The sequence below is a fragment of the Balaenoptera ricei genome, chromosome 17 (assembly GCF_028023285.1).
Source record: "Balaenoptera ricei isolate mBalRic1 chromosome 17, mBalRic1.hap2, whole genome shotgun sequence".
NCBI classification, from domain to species: Eukaryota; Metazoa; Chordata; class Mammalia; order Artiodactyla; family Balaenopteridae; genus Balaenoptera; species Balaenoptera ricei.
The window spans coordinates 52739666-52764014 of record NC_082655.1 but is presented as its reverse complement, the minus strand read 5'-3'; the positions used below and the strand labels follow the sequence as shown (position 1 = coordinate 52764014).

The 24349-nt window shown below is 37.4% G+C and overlaps 1 protein-coding gene across 1 annotated transcript in view; it reads left to right on the top strand.

Annotated features, from left to right (window-relative positions):
• The first annotated feature begins 212 nt into the window (after positions 1–212).
• CNBD1 (cyclic nucleotide binding domain containing 1) overlaps positions 213–24349 on the top strand; it is a 414652-nt gene continuing 390515 nt past the window's right edge. Inside the window, 1 exon segment of the mRNA XM_059901721.1 lies at positions 213–300. Within this exon segment, the coding sequence (XP_059757704.1) occupies positions 213–300 (88 nt within the window).

The following is a 24349-nucleotide window of genomic DNA, read 5'->3' as shown; positions in this document are numbered from 1 at the left end:
CTTCATAAGTTCCACTAGACTAGAATATCATTCTTCCTAGTCTAAGTTTCCCTCTCAGAATGCTGTACACACGTAGAAGAACTGTGAACATGAAGATTCCATAACACTCAACCTATCAGTACCTTGAGGGTTCTGCTTTGTGATGCCTCAAGGAAAAGAGTGGTCATTTGCCTCTCAGATAGCCTCTGGTTAGTTGCCTTTGAGCCGTCAAGATGCCTATGTCTTCTCTCCCAGCAGCCATTTTATCTCAAATGATAGCTATAAGCAATGTGTCTTCTTCTCCACTTCTCAATATTCCAAGTGAGTGGGGAAAATCTAGAGGATCTGCCATAGTTTTCAGTGTACTTACCCCAGAGAAAAGAAGTGGGGCATTTGAGGGTTGGTAGACACACTGGGAGTCTTATTGACAGCATAGTGGAATGGAAAGAACATAGATGTGCAATTCCTGCTTTATCCTCCTGAAGCCATTTCTATTCTGTAGGTCTCCAGTATTTTACCCAGTAAAATGAGGGTTTTTATGAACTCTCAGAGCTTCAAATAAAAAATACTTTTAAAGAGGAGAGAAAACAAAGGCTCAGAGAGGTCACTTGGCTTACCGATGATCAGGCCCCTTGTTTCTGACAGGTCTTCTTGTGCCTACCCAGAGTTAGTTTTACTGCCTTTCATAAGCTATCTAACACATAATTTTTACTAGGACAATTCTTATTTAAATTTTTTAAGAAAAATAAGAGATAATTCCCATTATCCTTGCTCTGAAATTTATTCCCATTTTATTTTAATTTTGTAGTTTTTGATTTATGATATCATAAGAATTATAAATATAAATATTTTCAAGTTTATACAATTTACAGTATTTTCTTATTTTATACAGTCAGCCTAACCCAGAATATTTTTCTCAAGACTTTTCTTCATAGCCATCAGATTCATAGATCTATTATTTGGTCACCAATATACTGACTAATAATAGGTAATAGTCCCAGTGATAGTTGAGATTTTAAAAATCTTTCAGATACCAGCGGTAATAACTGTGACTCTTTCAACTTCAATAAAGCATTTACCTTATTATTTTAATATTCATTGGGTAGATTTCTGGTATTGATCTGAAAAAACTAACCCATCTATTCTTTTATCTTCCTGTGAGAGTTGACTCTTTTATGTGTACATATTTTAAAATTAATGATCATAGTCTCCAGGGAAAAAGTTTCCACAGGCAGGAGTTGATACCCTTTGAAATGGGTAATGTTATACTTATGTCTTGAACAGCATTAGACAAAGTCCTTATGTTAAATCAAATTTATTCCTACACATGTTATTTTACATGTTTTTATTATTGTTATGAAAAATTTCTTGTATATAGCCAAAGTTATATTTCAGTGCGAGTTGAAATAAATATTAAAAGTAATTTTGCCATAAAACACAGTTTCTACTGTGCAGAAAAAAGTCACCCTAAGATGGTTTCTTTTTTAGCAGCCTAGGAAGTGCCGTATCTGGGAGTTAAAAGATCAAATTAATTTAGTATCAATGGAATGAGATATGTGCTACCCTCTGTAGTGTCTCCCAAGGACACTTAACTTGTGTGAAGTGATTAAAAGATGAAAAATCAGCAGCAATTTAGGTCTCAGAACTGAATAGAGCATAATGGAAAGCAGTGGAGCTCCCAATTTTCCCTTCAGAGGTTCCTGCTTGATGTTCTATGTGTGACTTCTCTTTGGAGACGTGTCCTGCTTGCTCAGTAACTGTGTCTTTTTGCTAACTCTAGCAAGTCGGCAATTTCCCTTAGCGAACTCTATCGTCACTGCTGAAACAATGACCTCAGGAAAACATACGTGAGAATGTTTTCAATCCATAATACGACTGAACCTGAATGATAAAGGAGATATAAAAGGGACTGATTCAAAATGTAATGGACATAAATAGGAAGGCTCAGTTAAGGACCTTAAGGAAAATCTAGGCATTATATACATTCTGGTTTACTTTGAATGTACTTAGCTAGGTTACATTTAGTGAGTCATGTCTATCTTCTCTATACATTTTATATGTGAATAATGTTTATTGAGGGCTTTCTATAAGCATTTTGTGAGAATTTTGCATGTTATGTTGTTATTTCATTTATTTCCCACAATGAACCTATGAGCTCTGTTGTAGGCAGAACAATGGCCTTCAATGATGTCCATGTCCTAATCCTCTGAACCTGTGAAGATGCTATGCTTCTTGGCAAGTGGAATGAAGAGGAATGGAAGATGGAATTGAGGTTGCTAAACAGCTGACGTTGAGATGGGGGAGTATTCTGGATTATCTGCTGGTCCCACTGTAATAACAAGAGTCCTTCTGGGTGGAAGGAGGAAGCATTTATGAGTCAGATGCAGGATGAGAAAGGTTTGACTGGCCATTACTGGCTTTGAAGATGGAAGGGAGCCATGAGCCAAGGAATTCAGGTGGCCCCTAGAAGCTGGAAAAGGCAAAGAAATGGATTCTCCCCTAGAACTTCCAGAAGGAATACAGTCCTGCTGACAGCTTGATTTTAGCTTAGTGAGACCTATTTCAGACTTCTGACTTCCAAAACTGTAAGATAATAATGTTGTGTTGTCTTTAAGCCCGTAGGTTGGTGGTAATTTTTACAGTGGCAATAGAAAACTAACACATGGTCTATTTTACAGTTAGGCATAGTGAGGCTTAAGTTTCATGTTAAAGTTCACATCGTTGTCAAGTGGTAGAGACTCTTCATAGTATCATCTATGTAATGAATTTTCTCTACTCGTGAAAACAACAACAAACCAGAGTGTCAGCAGCACTCTGGTTTCCTTCTTGCCCACTACCCTGAAATCCCCTGCACAGTTTACTAGTTAAATGATGGTTATGCATTTGTTGAATTTTGCCATTTTCACTGCTTTGACACTTTAGATTTAAGGAAGAGAATATATCCTCATCTTCAAACACCCCTCCAGTGCTGTCTGCTTAACTCTGAAGTTCAGACTCAAAAACACTCCAAGCAGTTAAGCTTCTTGAGTCACTTACAAATATTTTCTTTGAAACTTCCAAGTCTTCTCCTTCTATAGTCTCTCTGACTTGTGTCTCTGGATTCTTCATAGCATGTTTATGCTAGGAAAGAGGTGATTGTTCTCAAAAGCAAAAAAGTCATGCCACTTTTTACTCTGGATGAGAATTGTTTTAAAAACCTTGCAGTTAGCAAAACCTGCAGTAGTTTTACCACCTACATGAAATAGCATCTGGCCTAGGGACATGCTTGACCCATTGTTATTAGAAGTTGACTTCCTGAAGAGACAAAAGGAAGAAAGATGTCTTAAATTTTTTTTTTTAAGGAGACAGGGAGCTATATTTTAGCATTTGGCTGGAGGAAACCCTTTCATACTTACGATTAGGAGTGTGGTCCAGTTAGATACTTTTTTTGGGTTAATAAGCTATACATTTATTTTATTCATGCTTATTAGGCTTATCTTTCTAAGAGAGGACAATTTCAAAAATGTGCTTTACATTTTGCCTACTGGTTTATCTGGTAGAAAGAATTTCTGTGCTTTAACCAAAGGGTTTTTGTTTGTTTGTTTTCCCAGTAACAAAAGGCTTTCAAGTTCACAAGATATTTGTAGGTACATTTTGCTTCTTCCAACATGTGAGGCTGTAGAAGAAGAAGAAAAGAAAAAAAAAGCATTCAAGAGAAGACCAGAGACACTTGAAGGAATTTAGAAACAAGATACTACTCCTAAGTGAAAGTTTTCCTTTGCTCTTTTCTTTCATGTTATGGGCATACATTTACAGAAAACCTGAAATAATGGTGCCATCATTCCTAAAACTTCACGGGCATTTCCCGTAATTTGAGAGTTTTCAGTTCTTTAGCAGCTAAAGATTAAAGGAGTTTCAAGATATATATTTATCTGGAAAGGTGAATATTGCTCCATTTTAAAGTTTTACACCATTCAGGAGTAAAAATAAGAAAAAAGGGGGGGGGGGTTTGTCAGTGAAGAAGCAGACTTTGTAATGTATAAAGAAAGCAAGGATGAAAAACAGCTGAAAGAGATGAGAATGGATATTCCAAGAAGGAATAAAAGATAAAAAAGTGGTTGAATGTTTGTGTATGTCTCTGTGTTTGTGTAATCAATAATAGACCCTATGGAAAATACCATCAGATAATTTAGGAAAGGAAATATTTGAAAATTATTTTCTCTATTTTTCAGTGTAAAAGTCACTTTTATCTTTTTTTAAATCCCAAAGGAGAAAGGATGAATATTTTATTGAAAAAGCACTGTTTCTACTTTTTTTTCTTACCACCGTTATAACTATCTCAATGTGCTCTTACTTTCTGTTAGAAGATCTTGAATGGCCTTTAGAAATTGTTATGTTAACTTAAACTTGAGCTTAATCATGACTGTGGTGTTCAGGCTGGAAACCTTGAAGGAATTGCAATGCATTGCAAATCAGTTCTCTCCACTAGAGGTCACACCAGGTCACCCCTCAGTGTCAGGCTGCTGTTCTGTTCTCAGCAGTCAGTCTCAGAAGTACCTCCTGCATCAGTCCTCTGTTATCAATCCCTCAGCCATCTGGATCCTCTATCACCTTCCTTCCAACATATATTGTGGACCAGATTTCCTTTCTGATATGATGATTAAAAATTGAATTTGATCATATTAATTCTCTGCTCAAAAGATATCAGGGTCTTACTTGCCTCCAAAACTTAGATTACAATCCATTTCCCTCAATCTGACATTTAAACTTTTCATAATTTGGCTAAAATCTGTCTTTCATGTCCTAGACTTTACACTGCTATTGACTGAACTCTCCACTGTAGCTAAAATGTTTTGATTGACGTTCTTTAAACCCATCTGCATCACTGCTCAGGGGGACAAGAGGGCTTTCTTGGTCCAAGTAAACATTCACATGACCATATTTGGCACCTGTGCTCAGAAAGATATAGGATAGAATCACAGTCTTCCAGAGGACAGAATCAGGTGTTTCCCTTTTGTGGAAGCAGTTCTCACAGCTGCCTAGGCAGTAGCCCACACAGTCCTCTTTGGCCCCCCAAGGTGGTAGTTCAGGTTCAAGGTAATGAGAGTCACAAAGGGCAGGTGATAAATAGCCTTGGCTTAAAATTCATACCTGCAGGAGCCAATTTTTATAACCATGGCCTATAAAAATTCCATAGGCATAGAACTTCTCAGTTACAAGAATCACTGTTCTCAGGGAAGCCCATTTCAGAGGCTCAGGTACTTGCAGATCATCACTAGTTTGTCTTAGTACAGGTACAACTCATCAATCAGGCATCATTGTTATCATAAGCAATGTTCCCTAGCAATCTGGTTAACACTATCTGGTCTCTCGTAAATAGAGCTGGAGAGTTCTCATGCTGAGGGGAAAGTTACTCCTTGAGTTACACCATTATACTCCTCACCATACCCTCCTGCCTTAGCTCATGTTTCCTCTGGGGTTCCCTTCTATCTTGCTCTATTTGTTCCTATCATTCCAATTCTTCAAAGTTCTGCTCAATGACTTTAATCTCCATAAAGACTCTCCTGTCCTCTCCAGCAGAGATCTCCAACCCCCGGGCTGTGGACTGGTACCAGTCCGGGGCCTGTTAGGAACTGGGCCGCATAGCAGGAGGTGAGCGGTGGGTGAGCGAGCGAGCAAAGCTTCATCTGCCGCTCCCCACTGCTCGCATTAACACCTGAACCATCTAACCCCCGCAACCCTGCCACCCTGGTCAGTGGAAAACTTGTCTTCCATGAAACCGGTCCCTGGTACCAAAAAGGTTGGAGACCACTGCCCTCCGGTATGAAGTAATCTCTTCCATATCTCTGAACTCCTTTAGCACTTTCTCTACACCCTTTCTATCCTTATCACCCTTAACTTCACTTAGAAACCTCATATACTTGTGCCTTAGGGCTATGATTCTAATTAGATGAATATCTAGAAATAAGTGGTTATCCCTCACATTTGTTTCTCCAATGCCTAGCATACAAGTGTTTAGTAAATTGACAGAAAAATGAACAAGTCTCACAATATATGGGAATTTTGGTGAATAGTTCTCTTTTACAAATTATTACATAAATAGCATATGCCTCAGGCACAAGAATATATTAAAATTTGAGTGAGTCTTCCTCCCAACTCATACTCCTGATCTTATCCTCAGAAGTAACTATCATAAAAATATTTTCCTTGAAGTTTTCCATGCATATTCATGTTTATATGTGTATATATATATTTATTTTAGTGGTTACATTGTATTTCATTGCTTGAGTACACCAAAATGCTACTAATGGATGTTTAAATTATTGTGTCTCATCTTCAAGTCCACCCTTTTATATTCTGCTTCATGAGGTTGGGGCTGGGACTCTGCAAACCAGTTTTTCCCAGGAAGCCAGGTGGCTTCCTATTAAGCTCTGTCAATAGCAGGTGTTAGAGGGGGATTGAAAGGCAGGAGGAAAGTTACGGAAAGTGTTCATTCTTTTGATTTCTGTTTCTGGTTTGCTTCTTGCGAGTGTCTCTCCAGCAATGTCTTTTTCACCCAAGCCGTGGCTGTTTGTTCCAGCAGCAGTAGTTTATTCCATTTGCAGTTTTACCAACATTCTCAGAAATAGCCCCATTGCACCCCCTCAAAAATTCAGTGCCAGCTACTACTACACGTCCTGTCCTCAGAGGGACGTGTCTCAGCTTTGTAGGGCCATTTCTCCAAGCTTCTAAATTTTGGTAATTAAACCTCTTTCCTTTGTTTCATCAGCTGAAATAGGGGTGGTAGATGCTTTCTGCATGATATTTGGTGTTCCCTTTTTTTTTCTTTTCAGTTTTCTAACACCTAAGAGTTCTTTGTATCAATTTTTTTCCATTAAAAATACTGATATGGTTTCTGTTTCCTGGCTACTGGATCCTAACTAATATGGTGGGAATTTGTTTCTAGCAAGTTTTGCTGTTTAAATCAAATAAACATTCTGTATGTATCTTTTTAAGTTGGTAAGCAAGTGTTTCAACAGAACTTCAAGGACAAAGAATGTGTGCATTTTAATTTGATAACTACTGACAAATTGTCTTCCAAAGAGGTTGTACTAAATTTCTAGTTCTACCATCAGTGTATACGAACTTCTATTTTACAACGTTTATGCTAATATCATGTACTATAAAACACATGTTTTGCCAATAAATTAATTGAAAACAGTTTTAATTGCTCTTTAAGTTCACTTTTCTTAAAGAGTGAGGTTTAGAATCTTTTCATATATTTGTGGCCATTTGTATCTATGTGAACAGCCTGTTTATGTCCCTTGACTATTCACTGAGGTTTATTTTTTCTTTATTTTATTTTTTTTTAAACATCTTTATTGAAGTATAATTGCCTTACAATGGTGTGTTAGCTTCTGCTTTATAACAAAGTGAATCAATTATACATATACAATATGTTCCCATATCTCTTCCCTCTTGGGTCTCCCTCCCTCCCACCCTCCCCATCCCACCCCTCTAGGTGGTCACAAAGCACCGAGCTGATCTCCCTGTGCTATGCGGCTGCTTCCCACTAGCTATCTATTTTACATTTGGTAGTGTATATATGTCCATGACACTCTCTCACCCTGTCACATCTCACCCCACCCCCTCCCCATATCCTCAAGTCCATTCTCTAGTAGGTCTGTGTCTTTATTCCCGTCTTGCCACTAGGTTCTTCATGGCCTTTTTTTTTTCCTTAGATTCCGTATATATGTGTTAGCATACTGTATTTGTTTTTCTCTTTCTGACTTACTTCACTCTGTATGACAGACTCTAACTCCATCCACCTCATTACGAATACCTCCATTTCATTTCTTTTTATGGCTGAGTAATATTCCATTGTATATATGTGCCACATCTTCTTTATCCATTCATCTGTCGATGGACATTTAGGTTGCTTCCATGTCCTGGCTATTGTAAATAGAGCTGCAATGAACATTGTGGTACATGACACTTTTTGACCTATGGTTTTCTCAGGGTATATGCCCAGTAGTGGGATTGTTGGGTCGTATGGTAGTTCTATTTGTAGTTTTTTAAGGAACCTCCATACTGTTCTCCATAGTGGCTGTATCAATTTACATTCCCACCAACAGTGCAAGAGAGTTCCCTTTCCTCCACAGCCTCTCCAGCATTTATTGTTTCTAGATTTTTTGATGATGGTCATTCTGACCGGTGTGAGATGATATCTCATTGTAGTTTTGATTTGCATTTCTCTAATGATTAATGATGTTGAGCATTCCTTCATGTGTCTGTAGGCCATCTGTATATCTTCTATGGAGAAATGTCTATTTAGGTCTTCTGCCCATTTTTGGATTGGGTTGTTCGTTTTTTTATTATTGAGCTGCATGAGCTGCTTGTAAATCTTGGAGATTAATCCTTTGTCAGTTGCTTCATTTGCAAATATTTTCTCCCATTCTGATGGTTGTTTTTTGGTCTTGTTTATGGTTTCCTTTGCTGTGCAAAAGCTTTTAAGTTTCATTAGGTCCCATTTGTTTATTTGTGTTCTTATTTCCATTTCTCTGGGAGCTGGGTCAAAAAGAATCTTGCTGTGATGTATGTCATAGAGTGTTCTGCCTATGTTTTCCTCTAAGAGTTTGATAGTGTCTGGTCTTACACTTAGGTCTTTAATCCATTTGGAGTTTATTTTTGTGCATGGTGTCAGGGAGTGTTCTAATTTCATACTTTTACATGTACCTGTCCAATTTTCCCAGCACCACTTGTTGAAGAGGCTGTCTTTTCTCCACTGTATATGCTTGCCTCCTTTATCAAAGATAAGGTGACCATATGTGCGTGGGTTTATCTCTGGGCTTTCTATCCTGTTCCATTGATCAATATTTCTGTTTTTGTGCCAGTACCAAACTGTCTTGATTACTGTAGCTTTGTAATATAGTCTGAAGTCAGGGAGCCTGATTCCCCCAGCTCCATTTTTCGTTCTCAAGATTGCTTTGGCTATTCGGGGTCTTTTGTGTTTCCATACAAATTGTGAAATTTTTTTTTCTAGTTCTGTGAAAAATGCCAGTGGTAGTTTGATAGGGATTGCATTGAATCTGTAGATTGCTTTGGGTAGTAGAGTCATTTTCACAATGTTGATTCTTCAAATCCAGGAACATGGTATATCTTTCCATCTATTTGTATCATCTTTAATTTCTTTCATCAGTGTCTTATAATTTTCTGCATACAGGTCTTTTGTCTCCTTAGGTAGGTTTATTCCTAGATATTTTATTCTTTTTGTTGCAATGGTAAACGGGAGTGTTTTCTTAATTTCACTTTCAGATTTTTCGTCATTAGTGTATAGAAATGCAAGAGATTTCTGTGCATTAATTTTGTATCCTGCTACTTTACCAAATTCATTGATTAGCTCTAGGAGTTTTCTGGTAGCATCTTTAGGATTCTCTATGTATAGTATCATGTCATCTGCAAACAGTGACAGCTTTACTTCTTCTTTTCCGATTTGGATTCCTTTTATTTCTTTTTCTTCTCTGATTGCTGTGGCTAACACTTCCAAAACTATGTTGAATAATAGTGGTGAGAGTGGGCAACCTTGTCTTGTTCCTGATCTTAGTGGAAATGGTTTCAGTTTTTCACCATTGAGGATGATGTTGGCTGTGGGTTTGTCATATATGGCCTTTATTATGTTGAGGAAAGTTCCCTCTATGCCTACTTTCTGCAGGGCTTTTATGATAAATGGGTGTTGAATTTTGTCGAAAGCTTTCTCTGCATCTATGGAGATGATCATATGGTTTTTCTCCTTCAATTTGTTAATATGGTGTATCACATTGATTGATTTACGTATATTGAAGAATCCTTGCATTCCTGGGATAAACCCCACTTAATCATGGTGTATGATCCTTTTAACGTGCTGTTGGATTCTGTTTGCGAGTATTTTGTTGAGGATTTTTGCATCAATGTTCATCAGTGATATTGGCCTGTAGTTTTCTTTGTTGGTGACATCTTTGTCTGGTTTTGGTATCAGGGTGATGGTGGCCTCGTAGAATGAGTTTGGGAGTGTTCCTCCCTCTGCAATATTTTGGAAGAGTTTGAGAAGGATAGGTGTTAACTCTTCATTAAATGTTTGATAGAATTCACCTGTGAAGCCATCTGGTCCTGAGCTTTTGTTTGTTGGAAGGTGTTTAATCACAGTTTCAATTTCAGTGCTTGTGATTGGTCTGTTCATATTTTCTATTTCTTCCTGGTTCAGTCTCGGCAGTTTGTGCATTTCTAAGAATCTGTCCATTTCTTCCAGGTTGTCCATTTTATTGGTGTAGAGTTGCTTGTAGTAATCTCTCATGATCTTTTGTATTTCTGCAGTGTCAGTGGTTACTTCTCCTTTTTCATTTCTAATTCTATTGATTTGACTCTTCTCCCTTTTTCTCTTGATGAGTCTGGCTAATGGTTTATCAATTTTGTTTATCTTCTCAAAGAACTAGCTTTTAGTTTTATTGATTTTTGCTATTGTTTCCTTCATTTCTTTTTCATTTATTTCTGACCTGATCTTTATGATTTCTTTCCTTCTGCTAGCTTTGGGGTTTTTTTGTTCTTCTTTCTCTAATTGCTTTAGGTGCAAGGTTAGGTTGTTTATTCGAGATGTTTCCTGTTTCTTGAGGTAGGCTTGTATTGCTATAAACTTCCCTCTTAGCACTGCTTTTGCTGCGTCCCATAGGTTTTGGGTCGTCGTACCTCCATTGTCATTTGTTTCTAGGTATTTTTTGATTTCCCCTTTGATTTCTTCAGTGATCACTTCGTTATTAAGTAGTGTATTGTGTAACCTCCATGTGTTTGTATTTTTTACACATCTTTTCCTGTAATTGATATCTAGTCTCATAGCGTTGTGGTCGGAAAAGATACTTGATACGATTTCAATTTTCTTAAATTTACCAAGGCTTGATTTGTGACCCAAGATATGACCTATCCTGGAGAATGTTCCATGCGCACTTGAGAAAAATGTGTATTCTGTTGTTTTTGGGTGGAATGTCCTATAAATATCAATTAAGTCCATCTTGTTTAATGTATCATTTAAAGCTTGTGTTTCCTTATTTATTTTCATTTTGGATGATCTGTCCATTGGTGAAAGTGGGGTGTTAAAGTCCCCTACTATGATTGTGTTGCTGTCGATTTCCCCTTTTATGGCTGTTAGTACTTGCCTTATGTATTGAGGTGCTCCTATGTTGGGTGCATAAATATTTACAATTGTTATACCTTCCTCTTGGATCGATCCCTTGATCATTATATAGTGTCCTTCTTTGTCTCTTGTAATAGTCTTTATTTTAAAGTCTATTTTGTCTGATATGAGAATTGCTACTCCAGCTTTCTTTTGATTTCCATTTGCATGGAATATCTTTTTCCATCCCCTCACTTTCAGTCTGTATGTGTCTCTAGGTCTGAAGTGGGTCTCTTGTAGACAGCATATATATGGGTCTTGTTTTTGTATCCATTCAGCCAGCCTGTGTCTTTTGGTGGGAGCATTTAATCCATTTACATTCAAGGTAATTATCGATATGTATGTTCCTATTCCCATTTTCTTAAATGTTTTGGGTTTGTTATTGTAGGTGTTTTCCTTCTCTTGTGTTTCTTGCCTAGAGAAGTTCCTTTAGCATTTGTTGTAAAGCTGGTTTGGTGGTGCTGAACTCTCTCAGCTTTTGCTTGTCTGTAAAGGTTTTAATTTCTCCATCACATCTGAATGAGATCCTTGCGGGGTAGAGTAATCTTGGTTGTAGGTTTTTCTCCTTCATCACTTTAAGTATATCCTGCCACTCCCTTCTGGCTTGCAGAGTTTCTGCTGAAAGATCAGATGTTAACCTTATGGGGATTCCCTTGTGTGTTATTTGTTGTTTTTCCCTTGCTGCTTTTAATATGTTTTCTTTATATTTAATTTTTGACAGTTTGATTAATATGTGTCTTGGCGTGTTTCTCCTTGGGTTTATCCTGTATGGGACTCTCTGGGCTTCCTGGACTTGATTAACTATTTCCTTTCCCATATTAGGGAAGTTTTCAACTATAATCTCTTCAAATATTTTCTCAGTCCCTTTCTTTTTCTCTTCTTCTTCTGGGACCCCTATAATTCGAATGTTGTTGCGTTTAATGTTGTCCCAGAGGTCTCTGAGACTGTCCTCAGTTCTTTTCATTCTTTTTTCTTTATCCTGCTCTGCAGTAGTTATTTCCACCATTTTATCTTCCAGGTCACTTATCCTTTCTTCTGCTTCAGTTATTCTGCTATCGATCCCATCTAGAGTATTTTTAATTTCATTTATTGTGTTTTTCATCGTTGCTTGGTTCCTCTTTAGTTCTTCTATGTCCTTGTTAAATGTTTCTTGCATTTTGTCTATTCTATTTCCAAGATTTTGGATCATCCTTACTATCATTATTCTGAATTCTTTTTCAGGTAGACTACCTATTTCCTCTTCATTTGTTAGGTCTGGTGTGTTTTGACCCTGCTCCTTCATCTGCTGTGTGTTTTTCTGTCGTCTCATTTTGCTTATCTTACTGTGTTTGGGGTCTCCTTTTCACAGGCTGCAGGTTCGTAGTTCCCGTTGTTTTTGGTATCTGTCCCCAGTGGGTAAGGTTGGTTCAGTGGGTTGTGTAGGCTTCATTGTGGAGGGGACTATTGCCTGTCTTCTGGTGGATGAGGTTGAATCTTGTCTTTTTGGTGGGCACGTCCACGTCTGGTGGTGTATTTTGGGGTGTCTGTGGCCTTATGATTTTAGGCAGCCTCCCTGCTAATGGATGGGGCTGTGTTCCTGTCTTGCTAGTTGTTTGGCATAGGGTGTCCAGCCTTGTAGCTTGCTGGTCGTTGAGTGAAGCTGGGTCTTGATGTTGAGATGGAGATCTCTGCGAGATTTTTGCCATTTGGTATTACGTGGAGCTGGTAGGTCTCTTGTGGACCATTGTCCTGAAGTTGGCTCTCCCACCTCAGAGGCACAGCCCTGATGCCTGGCTGGAGCACCAAGAGCCTTTCATCCACACAGCTCAGAATATAAGGGAGAAAAAAATAGAAAGATAAAAAGAGGATAAAATAAGATAAAATAAAGCTATTATAATAAAAAATAAGAAAAAAAATTATTAAGAGTAAATGTATTCAGAAAAAATTTTTTTTTAATTTTTAAAAATAGATTTATTAATTTTTTATAGTAAAAAATAAGAAAAAATTTTTTAAGAAAAAAATTTATTAAGAAAAAAATTTTTAATTTTTTAAAATAAAAAATATGAAAAACTTATTAAAATTTTTTTTAATTTCTAAAAATAGAAAATACGGAAAAAATTATTAAGAAAACATATATTAGGAAAAAAGAATTTTTTAAGTAAAAAAAAAAAAATTGACGCACCTAACCCTAGGACTGATGGTGAAAGCAAAGCTATACAGACAAAATCTCACCCAGAAGCATACACATATACAGTCACAAAAAAAGGAATAGGGGAAATTAATATATCCTGCTCCTAAAGTCCACCTTTTGAATTTGGGATGATTCGTTGTCTATTCAGGTATTCAACAGATGCAGGCACATCAAGTTGTTTGTGGAGCTTTAATCCGCTGCTTCTGAGGCTGCTGGGGGAGATTTCCCTTTCTCTTCTTTGTTCGTACAGCTCCCAGAGTTCAGCTTTGGATTTGGACCCGCCTCTGCATGTACGTCACCTGAGGGCGTCCGTTCCCCGCCCAGACAGAACGGGGTTAAAGGAGCAGCTGCTTCGGGGGGCTCTGGCTCACTCAGGCCGGGGGAGGGAGCGGTACAGAGGAGGCGGGGCAAGCCTGCGGCGTCAGAGGCGTCGTGACATTGCAGCAGCCTGAGGCGCGCAGTGTGTTCCCCCGGGGAAGTTGTCCCCGGATCACGGGAGCCTGGCAGTGGCGAGCTGCACTGGCTCCCGGGAGGGGCAGTGTGGAGAGTGACCTGTGCTCGCACACAGGCTTCTTGGTGGCGGCAGCAGCAGCCTTAGCGTTTCCTACCAGTCTCTGGGGTCCGCGCTGATGCCGCGGCTCGCGCCCATCTCTGGGGTCCGCGCTGTTAGCCGTGGCTCGCGCCCGCCTCTGGAGTTTGTCTAGGCAGCGCTCTGAATTCCCTCTCCTTGCGCGCCGCGAAACAAAGAGGCAAGAAAAAGTCTCTTGCCTCTTCGGCGGCTGCAGACCTCCTCTCCGGCTCCCTCCCGGCTCGCCGCGGCACGCCAACCCCTTCAGGCTGTGTTCACGCCGCCAACCCCAGTCCTCTCCCTGCGATCCGACTGAAGCCCGCGCCTCAGCTCCCAGCCCCGCCTGCCCCAGCGGGTGAGCAGACAAGCCTCTCGGGCTGGTGAGCGCTGCTCGGCGCTGAGCCTCTGTGCGGGAATCTCTCCGTTTTTCCCTCTGCGCCCCTGTTGCTGTGGGGTCCACGCTGATAGCCGCGGCTTGCACCCGTCTCTGGATTTCGTTTAGGCAGCACTCTGAATCCCCTCTCCTTGCGCGCCGCGAAACAAAGAGGCAAGAAAAAGTCTCTTGCCTTTTCGGCAGCTGCAGACTTTTTCCCGGACTCCCTCCGGCTAGAACCAAAGCCCGAGCCTCAGCTCCCAGCCCCCGCCCGCCCCGGCGGGTGAGCAGACAAGCCTCTCGGGCTGGTGAGTGCTGCTTGGTGCCAAGCCTCTGTGCGGGAGTCTCTCCGCTTTGCCCTCTGCACCCTTGTGGCTGCGCTCTCCTCCGCGGCTCCGAAGCTTCCCCCCTCTGCCACCCACAGTCTCTGCCTGCAAAGGGGCTTCCTAGTGCCTGGAAACCTTTCCTCCTTCACGGCTCCCTCCCACTGGCGCAGGTCTCGTCCCTATTCTTTTGTCTCTGTTATTTCTTTTTTCTTTTACCCTACCCAAGTACGTGGGGATTTTCTTGCCTTTTGGGAGGTCTTACGTCTTCTGCCAGCGTTCAGTGGGTGTTCTGTAGGAGCAGTTCCACGTGTAGATGTATTTCTACTGTATCTGTGGGAAGGAAGGTGATCTCCGCGTCTTACTCTTCCGCCATCTTGCCCCTACCCAATATATATTTCTTGAATCATGAGCTTTTTTTTTTTTTCTTTTCCTTTGTGCTTCGTCTAATTTTCCTTGCTCATAGGGGGCCCAGAGCAGAGGCCTTGCCTCTGGCCCTCCTCGTGCGAAACAGCCGCGCGGGACGCTGCTCCTCAGATGCTGCGCGCAGCAGCACTGCTCACGGCACTCTATTTTTTCTTTTATTTAAAAAAAACTCTGTTTATAAAAGAAATTAGCCCTTTGGCATGGCATATACTTTACAAATATTCTTCTCAGTTTGCATTTTTCTTTTGTCTTTATGATTTTTGTGTCCTACAAAGGTTTTAGAATGTTTGTGTAGTTTTTGTCCTCTGTTATTGATTCTTGCTTAGAATGTCATTTTTCCATACCAAGAGTTAAACATAATTCCTCCATGCTTTCTCTTAGTATTTATATAATTTTACGTTTCAATATTAAGCTTATTAAATATTTGGCGCACCTGGAATTTATTTTGAATACATTTACATTAGAATAGTGATGTAAGGCTACAACATAATATTTTTGCAAGTGACCAACCAACTCTTCTAACACCATTTGTTGAGTAATTCTTTTTTTCCTGCTAATTTGAAATGCCAGTTTTTATTAAATACTAAATTTTTGTATGCATTCTGGATCTATTTCTGGAATATATCATTTACTTTTTCCACTAATCTCTTGTCTATATATGCATTCATGTTAAACTGTTGTAATTTTGAAGCATTATATTTCAATATCTGGTAAGATTAACCTTTACTGATTACTCTTTTTTAAAAGACATTTTCTGGCTATTCTCCCATTTTTATTTTTCTGTGTGAACTTTAAAACTATTTTGGGCTTCTTCAGTAAGTAAACATTTTGGTATTTTAATTGGAAAATGTGCTAAATTTAAAATTAACCTAGGAAGAATTGACATCTTTGTGATATTGAGTCTTCCTACTCAGGAACTGGTATCTTTATTCAACCTTTCTACTTCCAAGTTATGCAAGTGTCCTTTTCATGACACTCAATAAAATTTATTCCTGGGCATTCTACGTTTTTTCCTTACTATTATGAAGATCTTTTTCTCACTATATTTTCTAACTGTAAAAGTCATCATATGAGAAAGCTATTGAATTTTAAAAAATAAAAGAATTTGAAACCACAATTTTACAGAAATGTTGTAAATTCAATATAAAGAAATATATTTTTCCAGAGCCATTTGACACTCCATCATCCTTAAATATTTTGGTATGCATTTCTTAAAAACAAGGACATTCTCTTATTACATAATCACAATACATTCATCAAAATCAGAAATTTAACACAGATAAATTACTGTAATCTAATCTTTAGACCCCGTTTAAATGTAGCCAATTGTTCTGTTAATGTTCTTAAGTAAAAGGATCCAATTCAACATCTCATGTTGCATTTCATCGTCTTGTCTCTTCGATCTCCTTTAGTCTGGAACAGTTTTTAAGTTTTCCTTGCCTTTCATGACCTTGATGCTGGGAGTTACAAACTATTAGTTAGAAGAATATGCTTCAGTTTGGTTTGTCTGATATTTCCTTATGATTAGATTCAAGTTAGAAATCTTTGGCAGGAATGTCATAAAAGTGATTCTGTGTTCTCCTTCCTTCTTACCAGGTGGCACATAATTTCACTTTAATCAGTTGACTAAGGTGGTACTCAGAGAGCTTCTCTGCTGTAAATTTGCTTTTCCCCCTTTTGTAATTAATAAGTATTGTGTGAAAAGGTATTTTGAAAATATATAAATACCCCTTTTCTCATGAAATATTTAATCAATCAATGTAAAATTATGATTTCCTAGTTTATTCAAAGGGTTTTAATTAATTACTATCATTATATATTTTGATGCCCAAATTGTTTAATTGTTCAGTCTGGCCACTGGGAGCACCTTTAAGGTGGTTTAAGCATTTCCTTGCTTTCTGGCGCAGTAAGATTTTTCAGGCACATCTCAGTACTTTTCCCTACCTGATCCTGCAGACCAGCTCTTTTCCCAAAGAGCCCTAGTTTATTTTAATGCAGAATTAGATTTAAAAATCAAGCTCTGGGTACTATGTGTGTTCATTGATGTTAGAGTGTCACTGCTCCCAGGCCCTCTCAGTGGACAGATTTAAGCAATAAAAATGTACCTTTATGTTTGTTTGCATATCAATTTATATCTATTGAAAGCCATGAGTTTACACCAATTCGTTCAAATCCAATACAACACTACAGTCATTTTCGCCTTCTGTATTTGTAACTCTCTTCTCTCAACTAACAAACCTTGCTCCTATTAACCTTAACACATTTGATCAGTTCCACTGTGTGTAGCCAATCTTTCATACTACTGCCACCCCATCCCCACTAAGGGTCCTACACTCGACAATGGCACATCCTGTCCCCCTCCCACCTTTGCTCTCCTTACCCCTCTTGGCCTCTGATATTTTGCACAGGCCCACCCCACATGTGGATGCCCACCACATCCTGGTCTTGTCCATTGGGACACCTTACCATTCTCCCCAAACCTACAGCTGGCATTGATGCCTACCTTCCTCTACTACCCTCAGTGCTTTTGTAACTCATTTCTTCAGGGAAAGGGGCAAGCTATTGAATATTTGGTTACTTCCATAATCAACCACTTCAGTCAATACCCTAATGGATTTTCAGTCTATGCAATTCTGTTTTCTACTTATATAATTACAATATTATCAATTATTGTTGTTTCTCTTTTTTTCTTTCTGTTTTTTTTTAACTGGCAGGCATACCTTGTTTTATTACACATTGTAGGTATTGTATTTTTTACAAAATAAAAGTTTGTGGCAGCCTTGTGTCAAGTGAGTCTATTGGCACCATTTTCCCAACAGCATTTGCTCAGTTCTCATCTCTGTGTCACATTTTAGTAATTCTCACAGTATTTCAAACCTTTTCATTATTACTATTGTATTTGTTATGGTGATCTGTGATCAGTGATCTTTTTTTGTCTCTTTTTTTCTAATTTTTATAACTTGTGTATTTCTTTTATCAAATTGTGTTGCTTGGTACTTCCAGACATGTGTAGCACTAGTGGTATTTGTAAGCTGTTCCTGAATTTATGCTATTGCTTCTAGGGTTTCAACATTAAACATGATGCTGTCTTTTGGTTTGATATATTCATCAAATTAAGAAACTTTTTTCTACTTAAATTATTTAAAAACAATATTGAATTTTACTGAATACTTCTCTATCTGGAGATTATGCTTTTTAAAATGTTGACTTGTGGTAAGTTATATGGTTATACATGGTATTTGAAATTTCTTGGAATTACTAGGATAAATCATACTTTTTTGTGTGGTATTACTGTGTTAATATGTTTCTGGGCACTATAAAATTATAATATTCATTTTTATTTATACATGAGATCAGTCTCTGGTTTTCTTTTTCCCACTGTCGTCACATTTGGGTATCATTATTTTACTTGCTTCATCAAAGAAATATGGAAGCTTTTCTTCTCTGTGTTCTGAAACATTTAACTAGCATTAGAATTATTTCTCCTATAAGGATTTGATGGAATTCACCTGTGATAACACCTTGGTTATGTACATTTGTGTGTGTGTGTGTGTTTGTGTGTGGGGTGTGTGTGTGTGAGAGAGAGAGAGAGAGAGAGAAACTACTGTGAGATTATTTTCCACTTTTTTCAAGACAATTTATTTATTTACGTTTTCCCTCCCTTCTAGGGTCAATTTAAGTAATATTCATTTTCCTGAAAAGTCATTCATTTTTAATCAGAATTTTAATTATTTTGGCACATAGTTGTGAAAAATACTTTGATTACCTATATAATGATATATATCATTAATTACTTCCCAGCTGTATTTCTGATATTGAGTACTTATGATATTTTTTCCTTGTTTAGATAAGCCAGTAGTTTTTTTCCCTTCAAAGAACCAGCTCTTGAATTTGTTTATCTTCTACAGTTTTTCTTGTTTTATAAGTTCATTAATTTCTACTTTTCCATTTTCTCTCTTTTATTTCTCTTATCTATTTTAATTTTCTTTTCCTAACTTCTTGCGTTGAATGCTTAATTCTTTCTCCTTTCTTGTAATATAAATATTTGGGGAATGTACTTTCCCCAGAGAAAGACTAATTATATTCCATTGGTTCATGAAAGCAGTCACTGTTTTTAATTTCTTGATATTTTATAATTTCAGTTTTGATATGCTGTTTGATTTAAGAATAGATTTTATATATGATTAATATATCTCATTAATTATGTAGAATATTTATATCCTCAGTGATTCATTTTCTACTTAATTTTTGGGTAAAAAGGAAGGGCAGATACTGTGGAAGTTATTTTGTCTCCTGAGGTTTTTTTTTTTTTTCCAATTTGCTCTTTTTTTTTTTTTTAACAATTTTTAAAATTGAAGTACAGTTAATTTACAACTGCTGAGATTTTTGATTTATAAATTTTAAGGCCATATAATTTGGAACACAAAAATATTTAATAGTAAGGCTCCATACCTAAACCTTTCTTGGTTTAACAACTTTAGACAATGGATATTCACAATCTAGTATGAAATGAGAAAACTTTGTCTCTGCACATCTTAATTTGATTATTAATGTCTAATCTGAATAGTAAAATCTAAGTCTGGCTAATTTCATTCATACCTTCAAATATTATTATTAAACATCCATTATTTTAAAATATTCTTTAAACTGTAGCTATTAATTATTTGCTGTGTGAGGGAATCTATACAAATATATTTTATACTTCCACTTCTCTGTTGAAACTTCCAATTTTTTACTCATTATTATTTACACTATTGCCACTAGAATCTATGAAGAATTTATTGTTTGTGTTAAGGTTTGCAGAGTTTACCTACTGTTTATTAGTATAGTCCGTATTACTTAAGCCTTAGTTGTATCGTTATCAAATTGTATTTTTCAGAGAGCTCATGGTACTTTATATTCTCTGAGGTCTTATATTTATTTGTTACCTTTATATTTATTGGAGAATAAAACTCACGAGTCACATTTTTTCCCCCCTGAGATCATCTTACTGTTTGCCAGGACTGTTCTGTGGAGAAGACTAAGGCCAAATTTAGTTTTCACTCTTGTAGGAGACTTCCTCTTTTGCCTGGGTGCTAAAATAATAGTTTATCTTTGAAAAAGTGACATTTAATTATGAACCTAGTACATCTAAAACATCTAGTCTCTTTGTAAATCATGTACTATGATTTCTCTTTCCCTTTCTGGGTCATGGTATTATATTTAGTTCTTCAGACTCAGGTCTTTATATGAGAAAAGTGTTCTTGTGTAATATGTTTGAACATATTTTGTCCTGTGCCATTATTACTATTTTCTTATTCAGGAACAATTTTCACATGTAGTGTCGCCTTTCTATCTTCATTTATCATTTTCTCCTTTTCTTTTCTCTATTTACTTATGTTTACCTCTATGCTCTGTGACTATATTTTCTTACATCTCTATTGCCATTTTTGTTATTTCTAATGTGGGTTTTGTCATAATTATTTTTCTCTTCTTTCCTGAATATAACCTATTCGTTTGTAATTTATTTCTATTTAATGCCTTATAGATCTTCGTTTTTCTTTCATCGTGTGTATGTGTGTGTATGTGTGTGTGGCCTTTCTTCTCATTTCCTGCCATACTACATCTTCTGATGTGTATTATTTGATTTTTGTTTGATAAGTTAATTGTTTTTCATGCTTTCCCTAAGAGTATGTTATGCCTAGGTGCCAGGATTATTGAACATTGGTTATTTTTTGAAGGCAGTTTACTTGCTAGAAAAATAAATAGTGGTGGGGAATGAGCTGGGATAGCAGACAGATAGAATTTTCTTATATGTTAACTTTGAATACTTTCTCCTCAACTTTGTTCTGTACTCTTCCCTAAATCATATGTCTCTAGTTAGTAATTCATATTCCAAGGTTTTCTTGGTAGTGATTTCTCTATTTCTCTTTAATGACTGAGATCAGCTGCTTCTGTGTTGAATGCCACCTAACATTTGTCCTCTATTTTATCACCACAACAACCTGACTCTTAAAAATCTATGAGTATAGGTAGGATCCTTTTGCAGCCCTACATTCCATATATATCATGGGCTTGGGGTTCCTCTTAGTGTGTCCAGTCTCAAGAACTTCCCATTCCAGGTAAGAGTTCATTGGTTTACCCTTCAGGGCTAAAGGAACCTACCTTTCCCTGGAGAACTCTGCTTATTTCCTCAAACAAGAGAAGTATGCATATCCTATACCTCTTTTAAAATTTATTGAAATCACATCATTTGGCTGATATTCTTTAGAGTTTGTAGTAAGGGAATATTTTTAATCCTCAGTTTTAATGAAGATCAAAGTTTTTTCTTCTTTTTACACTTTGTTACTTAGTGAGCTCTTTGCCATGGTGTATAGGTTTTTAATGCCAAAAATGACATTGATATGATCTTCAATCTCATATAGAAAGGAGGTAAAATGATTAAAGTATTGCCTGCAAGGGGCAGAGGGTGTTTTGTTTGTTTTCTGTTCATTTATTTTTTTTGAGTTTTTGGTGAATATTCTTTAAACACAACTTTATATTCCTCATATATTCCTGCCTTCATTACTTTTCCTTGATTTATTTTCCTTGCATACAACTAACCCTTGCCTGACATATTACAGCCATGTTCTTATTATTTATTCATTATAATTTAACAAATAATATTTATTTAAATTGAAGCACAGTTATAAGTTCTAGTGTTTCATATATAAGCAGGGAATGAATCCTACCCTTAGGAGATAGTGATAAATAGAAAAAAAAATTAGGTATAAATGAAAAACTCATAAAGAAAGATGATGCTTGCTTAAGGGCAACTATTTTCAGGTTTAGCACAACTACTTTTTTCTAGGAAAGAGAAGTTTAAATATCACAGATGGGTTAACTTTTGAGGTGGATCTAAATGGATGGATACGTTTTTTAAGTTGAGAAAGAACCAAAGATAATATCATATTGAAGGACAAGGTATGGGACTTCCCTGGCAGTCCAGTGGTTAAGACTTCACCTTCCAAGGCAGGGGGTGTGGGTTCGATCCCTAGTCAGGGAGCTAAGATCCCACTTGCCTCATGGCCAAAAAACCAAAACATAATACGGAAGCGATATTGTAATAAAATCAATAAAGACTTTAAAAATGGTCCACATGGGGCTTCCCTGGTGGTGCAGTGGTTGAGAATCTGCCTGCTAATGCAGGGGACACGGGTTCGAGCCCTGGTCTGGGAAGATCCCACATGCCACAGAGCAACTAGGCCCGTGAGCCACAACTACTGAGCCTGCGCGTCTGGAGCCCGTGCTCCGCAACAAGAGAGGCCGCGATAGTGAGAGGCTTGCGCACCGCGATGAAGAGTGGCCCCCACTTGCCAGAACTAGAGAAAGTCCTCGCACAGAAACGAAGACCCAACAGAGCCAAAAATAAATTAATTAATAAAAAAAAATGGTTCACATCAAAAAAAAATCTTAAAAAGAAAAAAGGACAAGGTATGTTCATGGAGCAGACAGAAAATGTGTTGTTGAGATATGGGGGAGGGCAAGGGAGACGAACATGGTGGTGGTATTTAATGAGGTTCAACTTGGGTATGATTATAAAAGGCATTGTATTCCATACAAAGTTATGTAATCTCTATTGGAATTTTGGAAAGTACCGTGATAGTAGTGTGAAGGATGAGTTGGAAAGGAAAAGGTTCGAGTCAGGGAGACTAGACAGGAGGTAATGGCAATAATATAGATGAGACTCAACGAGGGTCTAAAACAAGGTTCTGACGTGTTGCATGCATGTGATAACACTTCTTCACAGTGTGCACACAGTATGGCCCTCTTCAGTGGCCCTGCCATTAGGATTGGAGAGGACATGTTTGAAGGATACTTAGGATACATTTGAAAAGAGGCAGAATTGATGGCTTTCATAACACCTTGGTCCTGAAGGGGAAAGAATAGAATAGGATCCCAAGGTTGGTGATAGAATTGTGAATGTGATAGGGATTTTCTTAACCCAGATGGAGAATTCAGGAGGAGGATCAGGTTTTTGAGGGAAAGAAGTATGAGGGGAATTTTAAGTGAAGTTTTTGTTATCGTGAGTCTGATTTTCCTGGATGACATTCATGTGAATATTAGTGGAGTGGAAGTTAGAGTTCTGGGCTGGAGAGTTTGATTTGAGGATCCGAAGTGTATGTGTGATAGCTGGCGATGTGGGTGCTGATAAGGTCATGCAAGAAGTGGGTCTAAACTGAGAAGAGAAGACAGGGATACTGAGAATGGATTGGTGAGCAACATTGATGCTCAAGAAAAGAAGATAGGAGTTGGTAGAGCAGTCTAATAAGGAAGAAGCAAACAAGGAGAGAATGCTGTCACAGAAGCCTCGTGGGTAGAAACTTCACCAGTGTCAAATGTCACACAGAGGTTAGTACCATGAAGACTGAAAAGAGGTTATTGGACTAAAAACTACAAGATTTCCTATAATTTTTAATAAAACAAATTTTAATAAATAATGAATGTGAAAGATAAAGTTTAGTGAGTGGAGAAGCGAATTTGAGTTGAGGAAATAAACATGAATGTAGATGACTGCATTCATCAAGATATAAAGGGAAGCTATTTCAATAATTTGTTGTATAACATTCCCTTCTATTTTCCCTTTTCAGTTAATATATGTCTATTTTAACATCTTAACCACTCAGACAAGGGGCAGGGACAATATAAGCCCACTTGTGTAATTGTCCATGTTGGTGTGTCAGCTTTTATTCATAGAAGTCTGTGATTGAGCACTATTCCTTTGCCTCTTGATGGTCTATTTAACTGAAATTTTTCAGGTGCCTTATGTTTATTGAATGTTATTTGAAGGAGCATTAACTTTGAGATTTTAGAAAACAACAAATTATTATTTGAAGGGAAAAGAATAAACACACTATTAACCACTAACATAGGTATGTTTAATTCTCTATTATTACACAAGTTTAGATTTATTTAAAAACATAGAACTGGATCAATTATCTAAGTATATACGGGGAATTAATTATACTTATAGTCTCTGATGGATATTTTCTTTTTACTCCTATCCAACTCCTTGTTCTGTACTTTAGTCTTATGCTAGAATTCACCTCCTGCATATAAGAACTACTATTCTTACTAAAAGTTTGTTGATAATGTTTCTGTTGCTATTGCTGTTGAACTGTTTCTTTGCACTCTGAATACTGTATTAAGCAACGTTCTACTTATCACTGGATTAGTCATTAGAGTGTGTGCTACAACTACTTTGAAGAGGTCTGTTTTCTAGCCTACCATACTCTGAAATTTCCACATGTTGTTGTCACATTTTCTCTTTGGCCCTGTGGTCCATCTCTTTTACCTTGCCCTATAAGCCACTCAGATGAATTTAGTCTCATAG